The sequence below is a fragment of the Macrosteles quadrilineatus genome, unplaced genomic scaffold, assembly GCF_028750875.1.
Source record: "Macrosteles quadrilineatus isolate MER2022 unplaced genomic scaffold, UCM_ALF_1.0 Scaffold_9__3_contigs__length_116548681, whole genome shotgun sequence".
Lineage (NCBI taxonomy): Eukaryota > Metazoa > Arthropoda > Insecta > Hemiptera > Cicadellidae > Macrosteles > Macrosteles quadrilineatus.
This window is the reverse complement of record NW_026542602.1, coordinates 44,686,154-44,710,180: the sequence shown is the minus strand read 5'-3', so window position 1 is coordinate 44,710,180 and position 24,027 is coordinate 44,686,154. Positions and strand designations below refer to the sequence as shown.

Sequence of the window (24,027 nt, the reverse complement as noted above, 5' to 3'; positions counted from 1 at the left end):
ACTTGGACGTCGTGCAACTGGCAGAGGCTTTGGACGTGGTGCAAATGATACTTTTTTACAATTCTACAGTGCGCTGTTTCACGACGTCCAAGTGCCACGACGTCCAAAGCTTGTAGAAAGACTATATTTTTGGCAGTTACTGTACTTTTGGACGTCGTGGCACTTGGACGTCGTGCAACAACTCAAAAATTATGTTTTGGACGTCGTGGCACTGAAAAAATATTATTGGACGTCGTGGCACTTGGACGTCGTGCAACACTCCCAAGAAAACAACAATGTTTGTAGTCTACAGATGTAACTTTTCATGGAGTAAGAAATAGTAGCAATCCTATACCATAGTTCAAAACCGTTTTGGTACTATATGAAAAATAGTAAAAAAGGGCATGGTGTCACAAAATAACCCCTGCAGGCACAAAGTAACCCCAGTCTACGGTATGTGTTTTATTTTTTTATCTTTGGTCCATGAAACATCAATTTCTCAAAATGTGTTTTCTGTTTGATCACATAGACATCAACTTTCAGTGCACAGGTACATAAGGTTTTCTTTTTTTTCCACATAATTGGTATTTTTGATGATTAGCTTTGACTATTAATACAACAACTTCTGTATCCAATAGTCAATGGTATTGGTAATGAAACACTCCAACATAAAACATCAACAATTGTTAGATATCAACCATAATTTGTAATCAACGATTAATCAACCTAAAGTGTACCCTTGTGATTTTCCTCATTATTATTCATCAAACGTGAACTTTCAACATGTGTGTGTTTTTATTATTTAGCTATGATTCCAACATTAACGTAAGGTGTACTTACGTGATTTTCTTTATCTTTGATTCATCATCTCAACTTGCAGCGTTCACCTACAGCTGTGATCAGTGTGGTCGCTTCTACAGCTGGAAAGGCAGCCTCCGCCAACACCAGAAGTACGAGTGTAACCAGGAGCCGAAGCAGTGTTGCCACTTTTGCCAATACAAATCTCACACTCCGAGTCATCTAAGACGGCATCTCCGCAACGTCCACCAAATACCGATCTTCAACAAGCGAAGTTGCCCAGAGAAACATTTGCTACAAGTAATCAACGAAAATTCATGGACTGAAGAGAATGATGTTCAAAATATTTGTGGATAATTATACTGTGATTTTTGTTATTGAACAGTGCAATTTAATGTTCCATAATTTGTTCCTACTGTTTGCTTTAAATTTTATAGTCAAGTATACCAAAATATGTACTGTTATGTTTTCATGATGTCATTTTATTTTAATAATATAAAAAATAAAACAATTATTTTGTTTTTGTGTTTAAAAACGTCTCTTGACTCATCCAAAAAATTTGCATTGTTAACAGGAACACTAAACATCAAGGCCAAATCTTGCCCTTACAATTTTTTTTTTATTTTATTCAACATCATCGCCTCAACAACAAGATAGTTCATATCCCTCTACAGTAATATCTTAAAAGTGTCAATTATTAGAGTTTATGGTCTTAGTCCATCCTAAAACCTTCAACCTTTTTTCCTGTCATTTATAGTCACACTACTCTAGATTCTCATTTCTTTTAAAAAATCTGATTTTATACATGAACAAATATATTCAAGCCATAGAATAGGAATTGAAAGAGTTTAATCACTTCAGAAATATTTCTTTTCTTGCAACGTCAGCACTTCCAATTTTTTTTACGGATGAGCAATGTTTAAAAATCTCTATATGATTTTACAAAATTGTTTAGTATCTAGCCTAGTGGTTAGTTTCTGTGACTTCAGTGTTGAAGAGATGAAGTTGAACCCCAGGTTATCAAAAAGATTAAGGGTTTAAATGTTTTCCCTTAACCCTTTCCGCAAAACGCAAACCTAAAATAAGCATTATCTATTTCCACGTTTGTCTCACAGGGTTCACCTGCTGTTGCGGTCGGTCGTACAAGCAGAAGGGCAACTTATTGTGGCATCAGCGACACGAATGCGGCCGTCAACCCCATCAGCTCTGTCAGTTCTGCGACTACAAGACACACAAGAGATGTAACTTGTTGCGCCACCTGCGCATGCTGCACAGACTTGACATCCCTCTTGAGCGCATCCGCAGACCTACAAACTCACTCAACGCCACGGCATAATGTCACTAAACACAAAGTCTACTCACTTAAAATCAAACTTAATAACTCAGAGTTATGACCAAAAACTTAGAACTTGCTCAATTACTCCGTGTAGCGATGAATGCAGATAATATAAACTCAAAGTTTAGTTATCAACACTGAAATTTCACTACACATCAACACACTCTAAACTTACTCAACAATGTGTAATGTAGTTGCAAGGCAATGTCAGAAAAGTTGAAAATCAAATCAAAATTCACTCAACAAAACTGTCTAATTTAATTACAGACCAACTAAATATTCAATCAGCAACCCTTTTGTAATTCATGCTGTTCAATAAATTCAAAGTCACAGTGTTTAATGATACAGGTCAACAATATAAAAACTTGTTCAGCAACATTTTAAAATGTCATTGTATGTCATCAAAGTCATTGTAATATCGTAAATAAACATTTATATTTTTATAAACTGTGTTTTCTTAGTCATTTGAACATGTAGTTGACCTTCATGATTTTTTTTGTTCCAATAATTTAAGAACACTAGTTGCTTCGGCGTAGAGTTTTCTCTACGTCAATTTGTCTCCTTTTACTGGGATACAACCTGACGGTAGTGTCACATAAAGCTGTCGCCATAGAGTTTAAAATTGGACAGCTTGGCATAAACAAGAAAGGATGCAACGTGACAGCCACCTCAGATTTTTGGAGGTGACAACTTGACGCCTGTTACCAAAATGCAGAGGAGAAATTGACATCAAGACAACTAGACAGCAACTAAACATTAATTATACAGCTTTACATTGAAATAAAAATGAGTTTTGTTATCATCTTTCAACCAAGATGTCAAGATGGGATCTTTATCTCAAATTTTAAAGAGCCAATCACTTGCATAATTTCCGTACTCTCCCTGTAGCAAACCTAGGTACTTGTTAAACCTAATGTAATTTAAATAGATTTAATTAAAACCCAATCAGGCAAATGGAAATTCACTTAGTCTGCAGGTTTGCTGCAACGTTTTTTTTATACTATTGGCAACATTGTCTCAACAACTCACTGGCCGCCATAATGGACCTAAAGAAAACTCTTTCTTCCTTAGTTGAAAATGCTGTCAGTGACAGTGAAATGTTCTTATGTTTTGTGTAGGTATATTGTGTAAAGTTTTGTGTCTCTTGTGTAATTTGTGTTTATATTCCCTAATTGACTGTAAATAGTTAAAACAGATGATCTTTTATTATTTTGTCATGTTGGAAATTGTTGTAGTAGTTAAAAATAAACAATAATATGGTAAAATTTGATTTTTGTTCAAGAATTAAATTATTTATTAAAGAATAGACTCTGCTAAAAGGGTAAGACTCATTCCCATTCAGGTACGCCTGCTATCCTCATAAAAACATCTTAAAAATCCTAGTGCTCTATGTTATATCCTTATCCTCAAACTGATTCATGAAAAGTGATACAGGTAGTTAATAGCACACTAAAACTTCACTACAAATTAATTTGATTTTTTCCCCTCTAAGAGGAAGATTGCTTCTTTAGAAATAATTAGTAGAATGACAGTGAATTGCACTGCGAACTCTCCATGTGTTATAACTGTTTAGAATGAAGAGGAGGTCATAGATCTTGATAGGCTTCAGTTACATCTCAAATTCTACAAACGTAGAACTGGATATACCTCTTCTCAGTAGTAACGATAATACTGTAGCATTTACAACTAAAAATAAAGATTTAGTATTTTTTTTATGGTAAAGTATTTTTACTATTTATCCAGTTACCTAATACTATGTTCTCAATTGGAATTTTTACTTCAAAGTTATTTATTTTTAATGCATAAATAAGTTGGTTACCTCTTGCAACTACGCATTTGCCAGTCCACAAGGCCTGTGAATGGATCGTATCCAGCAAAGCAAGGTTGTGAGATGGGGTATAGCCAAGGCCACACTAGAAAATAGGCCATGCTGCAGCACAGGCAGCGCAACACTACGTCACAGTGTTGAGTTGTACTAAAGTTGCCAGCCGCAAACAGCCAGCTGATTTACCTAAACTTATGGGATATGGCAGTGAATCTATCCACAAGTGTGACGATATAGATCCTGCAGCATAGCCTGTTTTTCTAGTGGGGCCTTGGTACAGCCTTATAATGAACTGATAAATTTTAAATGGCAGAGATTTTTAGGTTTCACAGTCGTTTACAGCACCAGGTCAGCCACCAACCAAACAAATGTTCAAAATCCAAAACGGACCTCAAAAATATATCACAGTGGTCAGATGTTGAAGAGATTTTCTATTTTAAGTCAATAGAAAAGCTAGATATTTTTATGCCACACTACATTATTTTGACGAACATCCCACGCAAGGATTTAGTCCAGAAAATAGCTGTTTGCCGCCAGCTTATTCAATGGGGTTTCATTGAGTACTACTGTACTGTAATGAGTTTTACCGGACACCAATCAGCTGATTATACTGTATTTAGGTGGCAATGAGAGGTTATAAACAAAAAATCTCTCTTAGAGGTTATGACTTTATCTTATTTTTAGTCCTTTAGTTGGTGGAAATATATAAGAATTTATACAGATTTAGTAGTATGGCGCAAACTATCGTATGTAACTCGTCCAAATTGTGTGTACCTGACTCGTATGGTAATCCCGTGCTAGACGAAACACTCGTCCGGTAAACACTTATTTTCAGGACTAGTAACGTAATATACTATTATATACTGATCTTCTGACAACAATATGCCCAAAAAGGTAGGTAGGCCTAATTATTGTAACAGGGAGTGTTGCTATGTCATAAAATTGTCCTTTGTTTTGCTTCTTGGACTAACCGTTATTGACTTGGTGAGGAAAGTTGACTCAGTGTTAGGTTTTTATGTGTTCAATTTTTTGTGAATCTAAAATTTTTAGATTCACTCTAAGAAATGTTATTCGTTTTTCTACAGGATTCTGATGCCACTAGGTACATACATATCAGTACATATCAGCCTATGCTCATATTTAAGATTTCCTCCTGACTCCTTGCGGGACGTCCCCATGATATGACAGAAAACTGACAGTTCCTTCAAAAAGTAGAGCTTTAGGTTTCGTGTTGATGTACTAAATATTATTGATTTAGCTGTTATTTTTTAGCATTTATTTCACCCCTGCGGGACTTTATTTACACTCTCAGAGGATGAGCTATAGTTAATAATTACATTGTTTTATTTGCTAGGAATATGTTTTAAATAACTTAAATTATAAGTAACATCACAAACACACGCCCCTTTAAGCACCACACGGAATTAACACTAAAACTGTTTTAGCTCATCCATAAAAATAGAAAACTTATGAGTATGTTTGATCTATAATACGCGTATGAGTCGTTTGGGGAAAATCCTATACTTCTTTTCTATAAGGGTGTTTAAAATGTGTCTATGCAATTGTGTAATATATGTACATACATATGCACATAATTATGGTTGCTTTGGTTTAAAATTAAAGGTTTATAAACTTTATAGTAATAAATAGTTCATTTTTAAACATTATTATCATTAGCAATTTAGATAATTCATCACTATTATTTTGATTAGTTGCCAATTTAGATTATTCATCAACACTACTATTAGGTACCGCACCAATTTAGATTATTCATCATTCATATTATTCATTTAGATGGAGGCAAAATAGGCACATTTCAACCTAAATATGAATGGTAAATGAGTGTAAATTGAGTGAGGAGCTTCATAGCTTTTTTACTGACTTAGACCAGCTGTTTTTTCCTCTAGGACTATTTAAAAGCCCAATAATCAAGGACAGCGCTAAACTCAGTTTCAAAACATTGCAAGCTTCTCAGGCATTTCTGACATTTTCTCAGGTGTGCACAGGAGACCTTTTTTGAGATTATTAGGGTAGTGCCATAACTACTCAGCTACCCTCTTCCACACACTTAAAAAAAAATATATTTTATGGTTGTTGATCTTAGTTTTAAGTGATAGAAAATATTCAGTCGGGTCTCAACAAAATTTAAGGGGTTGAAAAACGCTTTTTGCTTTGTAATTATTGTATAGCTTATATCGATGCAGCTGTAAATAATGCAGGTATAATGAGTGCATTGAACAATTGTATATTTTTGTGGTGATAATCCACTTAATTTTAACATTGAATGTTCCAGATTTCAGGGTGGCCATTTATTGCAGAGTGTGTGGTGACAGAAGCACAGGAATGCACTACGGAGCTTTGACGTGTGAAGGATGTAAAGGATTCTTCCGACGCAGCCAGTCCTCGACTGTCTACTACGCGTGTGTTGGTGATGGGAAATGTGTTATCGATAGAGTCACTCGTAACAGATGTCAATTCTGCCGACTGAAAAAATGCTTTGAAGTAGGAATGACAAAGAAAAACCATAATCTTCAAATTTAAATATTTAGACTGAGAACGGAAATCACCAACAGAAAGAGGGTACAGTTTGTCACATTGTTCAACATGTGAGTGGACAATCATATCATTGACGATTGGATACTAAAGTAGACATCCCATCTTTTGGACCAGCTGTCGCATTTTTTTTTTTAAGAACATAGTTATATTATCCAGTCACAGATTGCGCCAGTATCTAAAATCCTATTTTCTACCTTATTTTTGGTTGCTGATGTAGTTGACTGGACCTAAAAGTTGCTATAGCACACAATAAGGTGTTCTATCAGTTTGACTTGGTAAAAAAAATTGTGTATTCAATGGAAATTATTAATTTAGATCAGCACAATTTTGTCAGTGGCTCACATCAACAACAACGATTTTGGTTAAATCTGGCGATAACTTTTAGGGATCTGATGTTTAGTTGTATCACCAGTCAAACGTCCTTTCTACTAAATCTAAACATATACGGTAATTAAGAATAAGGGGTATTCCTTCAAACTATCAGAGTATATTTTATTCTTGTATGAGGTTATCTACACAATAATGGCCTACTTTGGAACAATTTTGGGGAAATATTAAACAGATTGTAGTTTTAATAAACATTTTTTTCATACTTTGTTTTTTTATTATACTTCCTTTTGCATACATAAGTTACATACATAAGTATACATAGGTTTAGCAATGGAAATAAATAGTTTTTTTTCAATAGATAAGAGCACATTTTTAACCTCAAAATCTTAACAGTACAATCTATTTAATGTAAATAGGCATAGATCAATAAATAGATAGATATTAAATAAATAGATTAATTAAACATCCAACTTTCTTAAATATTTTTAACATTTTTACTGTGTCCGTCTTCTTTGTTAGCATTTATTAACATATTTAAAAAAAGGTCAGTGTTACATAACAAATTTTGCATGTCCAAGCAGGGAGACACATCTGTGCGTGCGGAAAGCATTACAAGTTTAAGGGAACGCTAGCCTGGCACATACGCCATGAGTGTGGCCGAGACGCCAACCACGCTTGCCAACTGTGCAACTACCGAACCAAGGTGCGCAGCAGTCTTCTGCGTCATCTGCGCAACGTGCACAAGCTGGACGTTCCCGCAGAGAGAACCGTCACGAAACACCAGAATGGCACTTCGCTCTCCTCAGCGAGCATGTTATCACAGACATTTATTGCTTAACGTATGGATAAATGTGGTTTTACAAGCATAGATCAAAACTATTGGACTCTTTTCTAAAAGATTTATTATTTTGTATCAAATTTTATAACCTCTAGATACATGTTTATGTATAACGATGTTAGATAAATTTAAATATTTTGTTTAAAATCCTTTCTAATTCATAGTATTCAAAAAAGATTATGTACCATCTTACAGAGACAACCTATTCTAGTGTCTAATGGTTTCCAGGGAACTCTCGGTATGTGTGTGAATGTGGTAAAAGCTACAAGTGGAAGAACACACTCCAGTGGCATCAGAAAAATGAATGTAACCAAGAACCTAGTCACTTCTGCGAAATATGCAGTTTTAAGTCTTGTCGACGCAGTCATCTACTGCGGCATCTGCGTACTGTACACAAACTAGACCTGCCTCCTGAACGAGATCGTTATGTGATGCAAAAGTTTGCTGTGTAAATTGTTAACATTATTCCTCAAGGAAGAAGGAATAGAACTAAATTTACCTAAGCAAATATTTCAGGCAGTTGATACCACACATAAAGATCCCAAAAAAGAATTTGATATTTTGCCTCTTTAGAGGTAAACGGGGCAACTAATATTCTTCAGAAGGAATTGGTAGAGCACAACAAAACTATTAAATGAGTTCTTTGTGAATTTTTTTGTTCTATCAACTGCCTGGAAATCATTTATTAGGTTAGTTAGTTGTGCATACATGCCTTCTTCCTTAATGTATTCCTAAGCCACCAAGTGATCATTCCTAAAACTAATATTGTGCTTCAAAATTTAAATACATAATTGTCTATATATATATATATATATATTTATATAATATTTATGTAAAAGACCTGAACTAACATACACCACTCAGCAATGCATTACTGAATTAAATAATTAAAAAAAACTTTTCTCTGATATGCAAAACATGCAGGCAAATTATAAAAGAAACCCACTTAAAAACTTGGTAAGCCAAAGCATACATGGTAATTGGTTTTATGTGTATAAGCTCAATCATTGACCTAAGCTAGACTGGTACCTGTTGATATGACCATCCCTTATCAAAAATGAACTTAAATTGTTAAATAAAGTTGGTTTTAATGATTGTTTTGTTATTTTTGTTATGTAAAAATGATTTTACTGTGGCTCCTCTAGTCGTCTCAAAGAAATCGCAAAATATCAACAAAAAATCTGCATTCAGTTTTCTTATCTAAAAGTATCCAAGTGTGTTTAACTATTTATTTTACAAATTAACTCTTAAAATCTTGATTCGTAAACATTGTACTACTACCACCCTTTAGCTATTGGTAATCATATTATAGCTCATAGGGATTTAATATTCAAGTTTTTGAGTAGGCCTAATTAGATAATATTCAATAAAGTATTTCAATTTTGTGTTTTGTATAAGAAGTTTATGTTTTGTTTATCTTACTATTACATAACCACAATGTGTTATCGGATTTCCCCTTTTTTATTTATCATTATACTTTATAAAATGGATAGGATTAAAGAAAAGTGTTTTAATACGTTAGTCTAACGTATCTTGTTACAGTTTATAAAAAATTAAAATAGAATTTATTATGTTTCAACATAAATATAATTGTTATTCTTCCAATTAACTGTGATCCCCCATCGTAAAAGGTGTTTTGTATTGTTTATAAATAAAATATTAATTTATAAAAAACAAATTGTTGTTATCCTTTGCATGGTATTATTTTAATTGTAACTATAAGTTGTGCATTAACACTTATTTCAGCAAAAATTTAACAGTGTGTGTGTTCGACTGATTTATCCTCCATAATGTCAAAGACGTAATTTTGAATACCTACAGGATTGAAATGATACCTTTTGGGTAATAAAATAACAATCAATTTGTAGAAAATTAAAATGTAATCTAAAGTTGAAATTTGCTTAGTATTTTGCACTTGAGTTTTATTTAGCATATTATTAATGAGAAGTTATTTGAATGAATGAATGATATTTGTGAAACTTCTCTCAGGGAATTTCAGAATTTTGATTACCAAATTTTCAGAATTTCCTGTTGTCATCAACGGACAAGAAAGGTTCCTTTGCGGTTGTGGGAAGAACTACAAAAACAGAGCATCATTGACGTATCACTTAAAACACGAATGTATGAAGAAACCTAATCAATTGTGCCAAATTTGCAACTACAAAACACGCAGACGCTGCGATCTCCTACGGCACTTGCGGAAGACGCATAAGCTTGATGTTCCTCTGGAAAAACTACATTGTAAAATGAATTAGAGTTTTTACTTGACATGTTATTAAAATGTTACCAACTACGAAAAATGCAATAGTTATTTCAATAGCCTCTTCGTATTCTTTAACAAGTACCTTCCAGTAATTGCATAAAGAAAGTATAACCATAGAAAGTTTTCAAAAGCAAGGCTAGTCTTGAACAATTGGATTCGGTTAAACATTTTGAAGCGCCTTCCAATCCAGAATGCTCATGGCTTCTATGTTACGATAAATTAAATGAAAGCACGTGGCAATGATGATAATTGCTGGTTAAAACCAATCACTGTTAAAACAATGCTAACAAGTAGTTTTTACCAATACTGTCTTGAGCTTCTTTTAACAAAGGAATATTTTGTCCAGTTTCTGAAGAGCATTTAAAGAGTACAAAATCATGTATTTTACTGCACTAATACTTGTATAAACTATTTTAGTAATAAACGTCTTAGACACAAACGTCAAAGCTGTTGTATTTGTGAGTTTATTTTTATTTGGATATTGTGATTGTATATGAAAGTATATTAAAATGTTTTTATTAGCTCGCTTTCTTGTCCGGTAGAAATTTTGCAATTTTTTTTTATAATGAACTAGTTAGAGTAGGTGTGTTGCACTAACATGTGAAAATAAGCCTGGCCCTATAAAAAACATTGTAATGAAGCTAGCTGATTTTCAGCATCTATATCCGTTTTAAACTATTAAAGAGCTCCTGAAAGTCAGTAGCATTTTGATAATTGATTTTGTCTTTGTCCATTAGGCTTTTGTATAAGTTCCTGGCTAAAGAACACACTGACTTTATTTAGTTAACAATACTAACATTTTATCAATTCTGTACTTATCTGTATTCATATTCATAGCTTACAATACCTACATGAAGTGCGTAAGCAATATACATGTGCAAAGTGTTGAAGTGTATTTAGAACAAGAAGCTCAAGTACATTTTTCCATGATTTCTCATGACTGAACCCATGGGAGTGATACCATACCCTTGTCTGATCACAACTGTCAAGTTCAGTTTCCTGCATCCTGCATGACCAACTTATCTCACATTTTAAATATTCTATCAACCATATGTAATGTTTATAAGCATTTCAAAAAAGCGCTGCAGAACTTGTAACAATTATTACTTTTTTTTCAGAACAAAGTGAGTTTGGGACGAGATATTCATGTTCTTGTGGTAAAAATTACAAGTGGAAAGCGACTTTAGTGTGGCACAAGAAGAACGAATGTGGCGGCAAACTACCAACTCATTGCTGCCAACTTTGCAGTTACAAGACATTCTACCGTTGTCATCTGTTGAGACATCTGAGGTCTGTGCACAAACTGGACTTACCACTGGAGCGGCTTCGGTCAAAGAATTATGAGGAAGTAGCTCAACAAACACTTTTGTAACTGTGACATTGGAAGTAATAGGACCCACCGTTGGAGCGGCCTCTGTTGAAGAACTACTAGGAAGTAAACCAAATAACAGACACTTTTGTAACTGTGACAGTAGAAGTAATAGGACCTATCATTGGAGCAGCTTCGGTCAAAGAATTACACGAGCTAGTTACTCAATAACTCAGTGACATAGTTCCAGAGTATTTGTTATAATTTTTATTTTAGTAGTGGATGAACAAGTTTTACGTCTATATGTTACATTCAAGAATCACTTGCAGATACTTCAAGTAAATATTAGTTCAGTGCTCATTTTGAAACTTGCCAACATTTGTTTTAAGATGCATTTGTTAGAGTATTTTGTTGGTCCAATTAGAATGTAAAATTACTGGAGGAAGTATTAAAAGAACAAAAGTTGGTTTTGTATTAATTATTATAAATATTTGGCAACGTGTTAGTTAATGATTGATGATGGCTGTGATATATTTAATAGGGAGAACTATTAAATTATAATCTTGTACGAATGACAATCTTGTATGAATTATAATCCTGTAAACATGACGATTTCTGTATTTCAACATACGATGATTGTAGCTGGGTTAGTATTATACCCCGTTCACAAAATTTAGGTGATATGAGGGGAAATTCCCTCACTACTTTATTTGCTTATTTTATATGTACAGTAGAACCTCTTTAATCCGAACCCCTGTAATCCGAACGTCCACTAATCCGAACGCCTCATTGCTGTACTCTATACACAGTACAGTAGCTCTTTATTGTAAACTGTATTTATTGATATACGCACCGTTATTATTTTAATTGTAACGTACAGTACTTTTTATTCCCTATGTTTACTACTGTATTAAATAAACACTGTATTTTACTTTATAAAGCATTTTACACTTTTCCCTAGCTAATGTTATGTAAAAACAACAATATGTTCTGTAATCCGAGCTATTCAATAGTCCGAACTACCCCCGGTCCCAATTAGTTCGGATTAAAGAGGTTCTACTGTAGCAGCTGTTTGCCATTTTGACAAACATCGGTTGTTGAGCTATTGTTTTAATGGTAGGATGATAAAGTGGAGGGGATAGATTTATTTTGTGAAGGTATAATAAAGGGTTTTTACATTGGTTTTTTTTCTTATCTTGCAGTTTCTCAAGATTTTTAAAATATTATCATCTACGTTGCATTACAGTACTATTTTTGTCGGAAATAGATTTTTTTAATGGTTGTACTTATAGGATCTCAATTGTATATAAGATAAAAGATATCCATATACAGGGTGGCTGAAAAGTAACTTGCACCCCTACTTAACTTTTCAACCAATTGAGATATTTGAAATCGGTTTGCGGCAACCTTCTTAGATATGAGGGGCTACAATAGTTATGTTCAATTTTGAAAATTTTGCCCTTAGGGGTAGCGGGGGTAGGGGGTAGCTCCAAATTTTCAAATGACAAGTATAGTCGAGTTTGGCATCATTTTACAGGTCTTGACAAAACATAAACATTGACATAAAGAAAACCAAAATTGGCTCACTAATAACAAAATGGCGCCCTAAAACGTTTCAAATCCAAATAACCATGAGGGTGACAAAAAAATTAACTTGCACCCTCTTTAACTTTTTAACTATTTGAGATATTTGAAATACCTTTGCGGCAACTTGTTTGGAAATGAAGGGCTACAATAATTATGGTTAAGACAATAATAGGTTTTTTACATACCTCAGTCAAATAGTCCAAAAATGGTATTGCTCAACAGCTTACATGTTTCGTTGCGAAGACAACATTATCAAAGCTTGCAACTCGTCAAAAACACATTTAAAACACGAACACGAACACAGAAGACATTAATACGGTACGAATACACAATTGACATTTAGATAGCGCTATCATAATACTGATTTGGTCCGGCGCGGCGCGGGGCTGGTAGCAGACTGCCCCGCGCCGCGCCGGACCAAATCAGTATTATGATAGCGCTATCTAAATGTCAATTGTGTATTCGTACCGTATTAATGTCTTCTGTGTTCGTGTTCGTGTTTTAAATGTGTTTTTGACGAGTTGCAAGCTTTGATAATGTTGTCTTCGCAACGAAACATGTAAGCTGTTGAGCAATACCATTTTTGGACTATTTGACTGAGGTATGTAAAAAACCTATTATTGTCTTAACAATATAGTCCAGGGGCCGAAAACATGAATTTTAATTATGGTTAGTTTTAAAAATTTTGCCCTTAGTGGTAGCGGGGGTAGGGGGTAGCTCAATTTTTTCAAACGGCAAGTATAGTCGAGTTTGGTATCATTTTACAGGTCTTGACGAAACATAACAAATAACATAAAGAAAATAGAAATCGGACCATTAATAACAAAATGGCAGTTCAAAATTACTTGAAATAACCATAGTCTCAATCATTTTTAGCTGCCATTTTGTTATTAATGGTCCGATTTCTATTTTCTTTATGTTATTTGTTATGTTTTGTTAAGACCTGTAAAATTATACCAAACTCGACTATACTTGCCTTTTGAAAATTTTGAGCTACCCCCGCTACCCCTAAGGGCAAAAATTTTAAAACTGACCATAATTATCGTAGCCCTTCATTTCCAAACAAGTTGCCGCAAAGCGATTTCAAATATCTCAAATAATTAAAAAGTTAAAGAGGGTGCAAGTTAATTTTTTTGCCACCCTCATGGTTATTTGGATTTGAAACGTTTTAGGGCGCCATTTTGTTATTAGTGAGCCGATTTTGGTTTTCTTTATGTCAATGTTTATGTTTTGTCAAGACCTGTAAAATGATGCCAAACTCGACTATACTTGTCATTTGAAAATTTTGAGCTACCCCCTACCCCCGCTACCCCTAAGGGCAAAATTTTCAAAATTGACCATAACTATTGTAGCCCCTCATATCTAAGAAGGTTGCCGCAAACCGATTTCAAATATCTCAAATTGTAGAAAGGTGGGAGGAGTCTTAAATTAAAGGTCTTGACCCTAGGGAATCGGTAAAAATAGCATAATTCCCATAAAGATACCAGAAAACGAGATATAACGTAAAAATATCCACCATAAGAAAAGCATGGGGACTGACATGCTAGTTACTAGCCAGACATGCCTGTTACTAGCCAGACATGCCTGTTACTAGGTAGACATGCCGGTTACTAGGTAGACATGCCGGTTACTAGCCAGAAATGCCTGTTAACTAGCCAGACATGCCATTTACTAGCCAGACATGCCAGTTACTAGCCAGACATGCCTGTATTTTGTATGTTGTGTTTCGTGGTGAGTTTTTACCTTCATTAACATGAGTAAGGATTTAGGTATTCAAGAAAACATTGTTATGTTGATACAATTGTATAAATCACTACAAAGCTGTCGTGGGACACTACTACAGTGAATCCCAACCAATGTTTCAAACAAAGGGTGTGTGGGTATTGCTACTGAGCTGGGAGTGGAAGAAGTAAAAAGGTTTTAGTTATGTAGCTTTACTATGAAAAACAGAGCTAAAAGTGCATAGGTACATTTTCCTGACTGTAATCAAAGTTACGAGAAACTGAGTAATTAATTGATTTGCACAAACCATGTCAAAAGAGAAAGTGATCCTATAGAAGAGGCGTAAAAGTTATGAGATAAAACAGATATTAAATACTCTTGCTCAAAAAAAGATATAATTATTAGTTCTAAGCATAGTTCAATAGTTTATCTACTTATGCTTGTACAATTTTTTCAGAGAATATTTCTATCAAAGAAGAAGAACAAGATGACATTGCATTTGTAAATGTGGAAATGGATTGTAATGAATCAATAAGTGTTGTGGATGAAGGTCAAAAACATTTGTAGCCTTACAAATGAGTCGAATCCATCCACTATCAAAAAAGGTAACACCACATCATTGGCATTTGGATATAGAAGTTTATATATAAACCAGCTTAGGGCAAATAATTGTTAACAAAGAACATAGTTTGGAACCGGTTAAATTTTTAGTTTGGAGGTCCCCAGAGGCCAGATACAACATCCGTTCGGCATATTTATCCTCTGAATATAGGCCTATATATCCGATAGCACCAAACTTGAGCAAAAATGATACGATTTTGAAATTCTGTATAAACGTGTAAACCTATAGAACAATGGGAACAGGGGTTTACGGAGGTAAAAATTTGGTTTTCCCATTTTTGACCACCAAAACACAAAATTTGTGATTTCTTTCTGACCCATTTTAGAAAGCTTAACAAAAATTTAAACATTGAAGCACTACTATGCGCATAATGGTTGTGGAGAAATTAAAGAAAAATCTTTCAATTTTTTTAAATTTCCATGTCATTTTTATGGAGATTACAAGTAAGCTATGTGCATTTTTCTAGAATCGTCCGAGTCGGCCAGGATATTCAAGTGTGAAAATTGCTCCCGAAGCTATTCCTGGGCTGCGAGTCTTCGGCACCATCTGCAGAAAGAGTGTGGCAAACCCAAACCCTACAAGTGCAACGTCTGCAGCTACCGATCTTTCCGGTCAAACGACCTCAAGCGACATAAAGCTGCAAAACACGTCTTTTGAAATGGATTTTCTGTACCTCAATGACAAGGCCGAAATTTTAAATCAAAAAAATTTAACAGACAAAATTTTAACATCAGGGTGAATATCGCCTTGGGTCGCAAGCACCTTTGGTGCCTTCCTTCCATTATCAGAAGGCCTATCTTGGAACGTTTTTGAAATATAATTAGTTGGAAACAAGTTTTTTTTATTTTTTGAGGTTTAAAATACTATTGGAATTTGTGTATTCTTCAGCAAACAAAAATTTTATTTTAAAATAAATATTTTTGAGGATTTGGCTTCCCTAAAATGTTGGTACCTTGAGCTAAGTCAGCCCACAAAGTGAGGCCTGTTTACAAAGTGTAGACCCAAAGTGTAGATGCACACCTAGCAATTAGGTATTTGATTTTGGAAACACTTATTAATTAGTTACAGAAGCTGACTGGAACATGTATTTTATCTATTTTATATCCACGTATTGACTTTGGCGGAAACTACCCAATCTTTAAAGCCTGAGCCTGGGTCTTTAATCTGTCCAAACTTGCAAAATTCATTCTCCCAAGTTATGCAGTTTTCATTTTCTTAAAATCAATAAATTTAATATTCTGCTTCAAAATGAGAAACACACGGTATTAGAACTCATGATTATTATTATTTTTACACATACAGTGGATGACTGTAAAAGCCATATACCATAAACATAGGTAATTCATTTTTTCCGCTATTGATTTTAAACTCAACCACGTAATCTTTAATCCGTTCAAAACCTGCAATACTTTACCCTACACCCAATTAATGTTTATTTTCCCGTCACAAAAATATTCAGCCTCAAGATTGGAAGAAGCATAAACTTCTTTCTATGTTTACCACAACCAGCTGTTTATTGTTCCTAGGATCAGCTGGTATGAAGCACACCTGTATGCAATGTGGCCGCAGCTACTCCTGGTTGTCTAGTCTGAAGCAACACCAAATGAAGGAGTGCGGTAAAGAACCAACCTTCAGCTGCAGTCACTGCGGTTATCGAACATTCCGCAGCAACAACCTGAAGCGACATTACGCAGCCAGGCACAACTTTATACCACAGGAAGTGATGAGCGGGGCTACGCAGTGAATGAAGCAAAAGATTTCTCAGTTCCTCATTTTATGATGTAATGTAACATTAAAAAATTAAGTTTGTTGAAATATGTTAACGTTAGCGTACTTTTTTCGTCTTCAGTCCCATTATGTATGCAAAGTAATTTATTTATTTAAGTAATTTATGCAAAGAATTTGTGTGGAAAACGCTGAATGTTTACAGCTGTTACGTTAAGCAAATAGTATTATACCAAAAGCTAGAGTAGAATGTTAGCGTCGGCTGCTAGACTTTTAAAAATGTTAAACTTAATTTCTAAAAAACTGAAACCCTAAACTAAAGTTATAGCTTCTTCCACATTCCCTAATTCTCAAAATTATCTTTCTTTCAGCACAAAAATCATAAAAATCCGTCAAGTGGTTGATTTAGAATCGTGAAATAAAAAAACCCTGTCACGTTTTAATATATGTGATGGCTGTAAAAGGTCAAAACATGGCACTATAAGACAAAATTCTGTCTAAACCAAAACAAAGTTCAGTTGGTTTCAATTCGTTCAAATTAGCAGGACACAACCAATTGTCCATTGAATGTGTTTTATATATAACAGTGATATTTAAATATGATATATTGAGTGGTAAAGTAAAATAAATATAAGTTACTATAGGAAATGAAAGTTACTATTTTGCAAAACTTTTATAATAATGTAATAAAATGTTAAAATATATATGATTGATGTAAATGAAGAGTCTAAACTTTTTCTAACCCTTTGTCATTTTTTTTTACTTTGCAAAATTTTCTAAAATATTTGTATTTGGTCCATTCACTACATTTTCGATAGCATGATTAAATTGCATCCAGGAGTAGATTTGAAATGTTTCATTGATTTTAATGTTCTTTTGAATGATTGTTTTTCCTAAATGTTTGCATTGTGGAAGTATGTGTTAGATACGGAAGTAATCATTTTCAGCATGACTGATAAAAGAAGCATTTAATTCTTTTTTTTCTTTGTTTATGTACAAATAATTGGGGTACTTTTTTGTCAACCATATGAAAATGTAATTGACAGACATCAAATCCCTTTTACTTTTATAATTGATATCATTAAATTCTTAAAATCTCTATCCAAACACAAAATAAAGCATAATTTTGAAAATATATATTTCAAAATAATTTTTAAATGCATTTTATTTCAGAATATTACCAAAGTAGAGGCTTTTTGGTATGAGCTCAAATTTAACAACAATTTAACAACATGTTATTGTTGCTATTCTTAACAATCAGCTGTTGCAGTTAAAATTCAATTATTACAGTATTTTTAAATTTAATCTAGTCAGTAATTACAATTAAGTAATATAATATTAGTAAAGTTTTTTTAATATCACAATTTTGTATACCTACGCTACCATAATTAATCTAAAGTTCACTTTTAGATAATACAACCCTTTCTTTAAACATATTTCAAGCATTATTGAATAACATTTGGCATGGTGTGTGTTTTACTGATTACAGAATGTGTAAATTATTGTTTTTTGTTTTTTTATGACAAAAAATATTCAGAACTTCAAAACACAAATGGATATTGTATTAGTTCATATCCATACTTATATAAAAAAGAAAATGCAAGGTTAAAATTTCTACCATCAAACACATAAAGAAAATCAGGTAGTTTACCAAAGATGTTTCTAGATCCTACTTCTTGATGTTCAAACTAAACTACCATATTTTCTCTACATTTTATATACGTTTTCTAGATTTAATACACATAAAATACAGCTGTACATATATTGTTGAGTGTTTGTCGATTGTAATTCAATCTTAGATTGTCAGTAGAAGATTTGTCAGGTATGAAAACAGTTGGGAAGGGTTTGATTACTTGAATAACCAAACTAATCAAATCAAACTTATACTACTGCAATCAAACTTATTGCAACCTTAATAGGTTGGGCCTGTCCACTATAAGTACACTACTGAGAATTCGACTTTCCATCCCCATGACAAATCTCTAGGCGGTTGAGTTTAAAAACTTGTTGAAAAGAAGACATTGATGGCAAGAATATATATGTAGTTTTTTTCTTCTTCACTAATTTTTAACCAAACCAAACAGAAAGGACAATACATTGTAAAATATGACAATATCATGTCACTTCGGGCCCGTGGTTTGTATGTGATGCGCTATGGACCTGGGAGTTAATTGCGCCTCCTCTTACCTTGTTGGAGAAATTTTCTCTCTTCTTGTGCCCCTAACAAACCTAAACACCCCTTTTGTTGGAGCAGCCCTATGTCTCTTCAACTAACACAGTACTATAAAAAAGTAAAGGAGAAAACCCTTTTCAACAGCAACACACTGAGTGATTCATTCAATAATGCTCTTTTTGGTACAAAATGTACTGCAGCTATTCCACATATTATCTACTTCAGTATCGAAAAGTCAAAGTTGCCAAACTATTAAAAAAACAGATGTTCACTTCAGTATAGTCTACAATTCAATGATTTCACAGAAAATAGAACTTAAGAGTTATTACTTTTAACAGCTCCATTCAGAATTACCTTTGTCATTATTTACCGGCTACAGCTTACCTTTACGCTAGTCTACTGAATTGAAGCACCTACAATCGACAACCACTTTCTTACACATTTTTCCGTTAATTCACTACCTCTATATAACTGGTATGTAATACAGAATTGAATTTTGGTTGTCTGAGTTCTAACCGAACCAAACATAACATAATCATTTTCATTCACAGTTATTAATATTTAAACTTTAAAAACATAGTGGCAGTGAAGTAACGGAAACGGTCCTCTTAACATTTCTAAATCATTATTAGCTGAAACTAGGAGTTATGTGTTTGATATTTCAGAGCTGCCTATTTTTGTGTGCCCGTTTTGTCGGAAGGGGTATAAGCACAAATACAGTCTGAAGCAGCACATGTTGCTGCAGTGCGGGGGCAAACCTCCGCAGCAAGTGTGTCACATCTGCAACTTCAGAACGTTCCAACGCAGCACGCTGTATAGACACCTGCGCTGCATCCACCACATAGACCTCGTCTTCAAGTAACGCCTGGACAGAACTGCAGAGGCTGATATAGCTGCGGAATTAATGTTTCTACTGGAAGCACAAAGCTGGGAATGTTTACAGAAATAATAATTTTAATGTATTAATCGGGAGAAAAGTTAAATCAATAATCAGGTGTTAAAAATGTAATGAAGTTGCTGACACCACCATAGTCGATTAAATTGAGTTTTATCAATCCATATATAAATCCCAAAGTACCCATGAACTTTTGAGAAAACTACAAATCACACCCCCTTAAACCATATACTCAAAATGTTCGTCAGGATGAGAAACCTTGTGCCAAACTATCCATTATTTCGTAAATTGCCCTTTAAGGTCGTAATTCCTTTCTAAAGGGAACTTTCCATATACCTAATGTTGAAAATACCTCAGCTGTTCTGAATTATATTGAGTTTTAATCAACTACTTGATTCCCGTTCCTAGGACGGGCCAACAGCTAGTTACATGTAATTTTAAATTTGTTCAATCTTTCAAAATAACTCAGTGTAATAAAATCGATAATTTAAAAGGACGAATCATAAATTATATAGTCCTCGCCACCCTAAGTTGAATCAGCCAAAGGCCGCACTAGATATACGCCTTGCGCTGCCTCAACTTACAGTGGCAAGGACTATAGTATCTAAGATTTTTTTAAGTTTTTACAAGGATGACATTATCTAGGAGCTCTAAAAATCAAAAAAATCTTTGATTTGATGTTTTAATATGCTTTTGCGTTTTTATTGAAAGCATTTTTTATGTTATTATATGGGATTGGTCCAAACCATACTCCTGTTACCTTCTTATTTTCACCACTTGATAGATATTAAGGACTGATAGCCCAATGATAAGTGGGCTTTACCTTCCAGTAATTTTTCCCCTTGTGAATATGCAAAAAGAACATGATCATGTGAAAAATAGAAAACAACACTTCTGTATTACTAATTCTCTTCTTTTCTTATTTTGCCTGTGGGAAGGAAAGCAATATGTATGTTGACGTTAACAAATTATACCTCATAGGGAGTAGAATAAGTGTGCCATATTTTATTGTATCAATAAACCACCTACAATATATTTTTTCTTGTGAGTTTTTTCTTACCGTTAATCCCTACAAAGTTACATTGATGATTTCTTACTTCAAAACAAATATATATACAAAAACAAGAATATTAAACAACATTTGAATGGTTACATTGCTCAACCAACCAGAGTAATTTTTAAGTATTCATCCAATTATCAGTGTTTCCAAAAACATCGTAAGGCAGTCAGTTAGACGCATTATTTTGTAATGATCGATTAAAAGCAAAATATAGAATAGTTAACACATTTGCAGTAAAATATTAATTTGTATCAAATTAATAGCAATAATGGAAATATAATTAAATGGTTAGTAAACAAGAAAAAAACCCTGTTAGTCGAGTTTGAACATGAAAGTTAATAAAAACTGGTAATGAGAGACAAATCTAGTGAATAATTATTAGTATGATTTTAAACCATACTGATGGTATACTGTATAGAATAAATTTATTTTCGTGATAAAATGGTAAGTATGTAGTCAGCATTAATGAAGAATATTCTGGGAAGAGGATATTACTCTATGTAAATGAGTTACCAGGGTTTATTATGAATGTATGACTATAAATCCTCAGATATTCAATCAATAGTAAATTTTCAACAGACTTAAATTTTGTAACAAAAAACATTTTACTGGATTGAAAATAAATTAATTTTAACAGACTTAAATTTTGTAAAAAATTAATTTTCACAGTAAAAAATACAATTATTACCAACATAGTTTTACAATTTTCTAATCATGTTTTGACAGGAAGAAAGTGTGAGCCAAACTATCCCTGTCCTCAGTGTCCAAAGGCCTACAAAATGATCAAAGGCCTTCAACAGCACATGAAGTTGGAATGCAACAAAGCTCCTTCCCAGTGGTGCCACCTGTGCAGCTTCAAAACACATCGGCCGCCGACGCTCTACAGGCATCTGCGGACAGTACATCGCATGGAGATTACTTTCAACAAATAAACTGTACGTTTTTGCTTCCATTGTTCCTTTATTGACCTTGATTGAATGTTTTATAAGAACTTGTAGGGTTAAATAAATTTAAAAAATTGTTGAATGTGTTGGGCAGAGTGTAAATAGAAATGCTCAGAATTATTGAAAAAGTCAATCGTTCCTTAAATTAAGCACAAAATTGTATTACCTAAAGCAAAAGTAACATATACTTTTATAAATCAGTTATTTTCATGCCTTAATTTCCTGTGTGGTTTAAAACTTTAAATTAAACATATACAGACATGATTTAAACAAGTTTGGTTGATCCAACGACTATTCGTGGCTTCATTCTGGGGATAAACCAACCTCTACGTTACACCCAATGCCGATGTTTTCAATGCAGCAAGTGCTATTTTACTGTAGAGGTTTTCTGCAATGAGAGATGATTTTTTTTCCAGACCACCAATGTCCTCAATGCCGCAGGAGCTACCGAACTGTACAGGGTGTACAGCAACACCTACGTCTGGAATGTGGTAAGTCGCCCAGCAAGTGCTGCACTCTATGTAGCTACAAGACGTACTACACGAGCCACCTCAAACGTCATCTGGTCACCAAACACTGGGACTATGTAGTGACTGACCCGGGGCACCTCAAGTTGTAATGTTTCCTTTGATTTATGTATGTTTTAGCGATTGTTTCATGAATAAACTTTGTAGCAAATGTATTTCAATCTTCTGCCTGTTTTACACTTAAATTGATACAAACGTAATTAACATGCTGGAAGGATAAAACCTGTAAAACATAGGTGTGATATTGATATTCTCGTCTCATGCTGACGTCACCCAGATTTGCAAATGTCATTTCACTATTTAAAAAAAATATATAAAACAATAACAATCAAATCAAAACAGTATATACTTATATGACAGTTCAGGTGACTTTCTTTTTGCAATCTGGGTGACGTCAGCCTATAATAGGAGTATCAAACCCACGATTACTAGAAAAATACTGGTATGGATCATAAACATAAACAAATGACGTTTTTGGCCCGAAAATAAACATTATTTAACATTGCGTAAATGGAACTGCCAAAACATATTTTCAATGATATTAGTATAGGATTCGGGCCAACAACGTCATTTGTTTATGTTTATGATCCATACCGGTATTTTTCTAGTAATCGTGATCATAGATAAATCATACTCCCTTAGTCTATGTCGTGATCAAACCTATGGTTTATCCTTCCACCATGGTAATGAAAAGCTTCTTCCTACATTATTTGATATATCAACACTAGTTGTGGGCGAGTTCTATAGAGAATGTGAGAAAATTTTATTGAGAAACAAAAGTGAAATCCACACTTTAATTTATAATCCATATCTTAAAATAGAGGACATGTCAGAGTAATACCATGGACAAAAAGAATTAAATATAGACCGCCAGCAGTGCTGTGGTTAGCATATGTTCTGGCGCCCACCACTAGGAGTGCCGTGTAGTTACGTTGCACACTGCTGCAACGTCTCCTGGTAGCATACGGCAGCAAATCGAACAATGAGCGACACATTGCGGAACCTTCCTTTGACATTCTATATTCATTCTATTTGTCTATGGTATTACCAATAAACTAAATTAGTAAACACATAGTTACTTGACATTTGAGTGAGTTGATATGGTGAAGATGTCTAGCATTAGACTGAAGCGTAGTAGATGAGAAGCACACAAAAGGGAGACAGTCTTAAATGAGGTATGAATCTTCTCCAGGAGAGGGTAGAGAGAATTCTCCGTAGCTGTAGAATAATAACTTGAAGCTGAATATATTCTCACTTTCGTTAGGAGGTCTTCCACACAACACTTTACTTGAAGTACTTTCACATTTAACCCATGAATCTGCCATCTTCCATTTACACTCTGCCTTTTGAAGAGGAAGAGATGAGAAAAAACATTATTTTACCAACATAAAGCTACTATACTGACGACTAATTGAATGAACAAAGAGTATATGTTGATACTAAGAGACAGAGAAGACCATTGAGCACATAATATTCAATACCTATTGAATATTGCAAAAAAAGTTTTAAAATGCCATTGGTGTCTATCTATTGTCATT

General features: G+C 33.8%; 2 protein-coding genes across 2 annotated transcripts; both read left to right on the top strand.

The window, feature by feature from the left end:
- The first annotated feature begins 383 nt into the window (after positions 1–383).
- Positions 384–19,925, top strand: LOC129003378 (zinc finger protein 875-like). Its single transcript, XM_054431670.1, has 10 exons — positions 384–432; positions 860–1,126; positions 1,893–2,018; positions 6,232–6,399; positions 7,406–7,633; positions 7,891–8,090; positions 15,632–15,746; positions 16,692–16,905; positions 18,690–18,712; positions 19,729–19,925. The coding sequence occupies exons 1-10, from the start codon at positions 384–386 to the stop codon at positions 19,923–19,925; spliced, it is 1,587 nt and encodes a 528-aa protein (XP_054287645.1).
- A 1,801-nt stretch (positions 19,926–21,726) lies between these two features.
- Positions 21,727–22,622, top strand: LOC129002927 (longitudinals lacking protein, isoforms J/P/Q/S/Z-like). The gene is made up of 2 exons (XM_054431055.1): positions 21,727–21,953; positions 22,379–22,622. Exons 1-2 carry the CDS (start codon positions 21,833–21,835, stop codon positions 22,579–22,581), a joined length of 324 nt encoding a protein of 107 aa, XP_054287030.1. The 5' UTR covers positions 21,727–21,832; the 3' UTR covers positions 22,582–22,622.
- The last annotated feature ends 1,405 nt before the right edge of the window (positions 22,623–24,027 follow it).

Bases quoted from the DNA above. Each gene is read 5' to 3' on its own strand.
- LOC129003378 (XM_054431670.1), top strand. From the start codon at position 384: ATGGTGTCACAAAATAACCCCTGCAGGCACAAAGTAACCCCAGTCTAC. The intron at 2,019-6,231 runs GTAACTTGTTGC...TGAATGTTCCAG, and splicing joins CTACAAGACACACAAGAGAT to ATTTCAGGGTGGCCATTTAT. The intron at 8,091-15,631 runs GTGATGCAAAAG...GCATTTTTCTAG, and splicing joins CTCCTGAACGAGATCGTTAT to AATCGTCCGAGTCGGCCAGG.
- LOC129002927 (XM_054431055.1), top strand. From the start codon at position 21,833: ATGCAACAAAGCTCCTTCCCAGTGGTGCCACCTGTGCAGCTTCAAAAC. The intron at 21,954-22,378 runs GTACGTTTTTGC...TTTTTTTTCCAG, and splicing joins TTACTTTCAACAAATAAACT to ACCACCAATGTCCTCAATGC.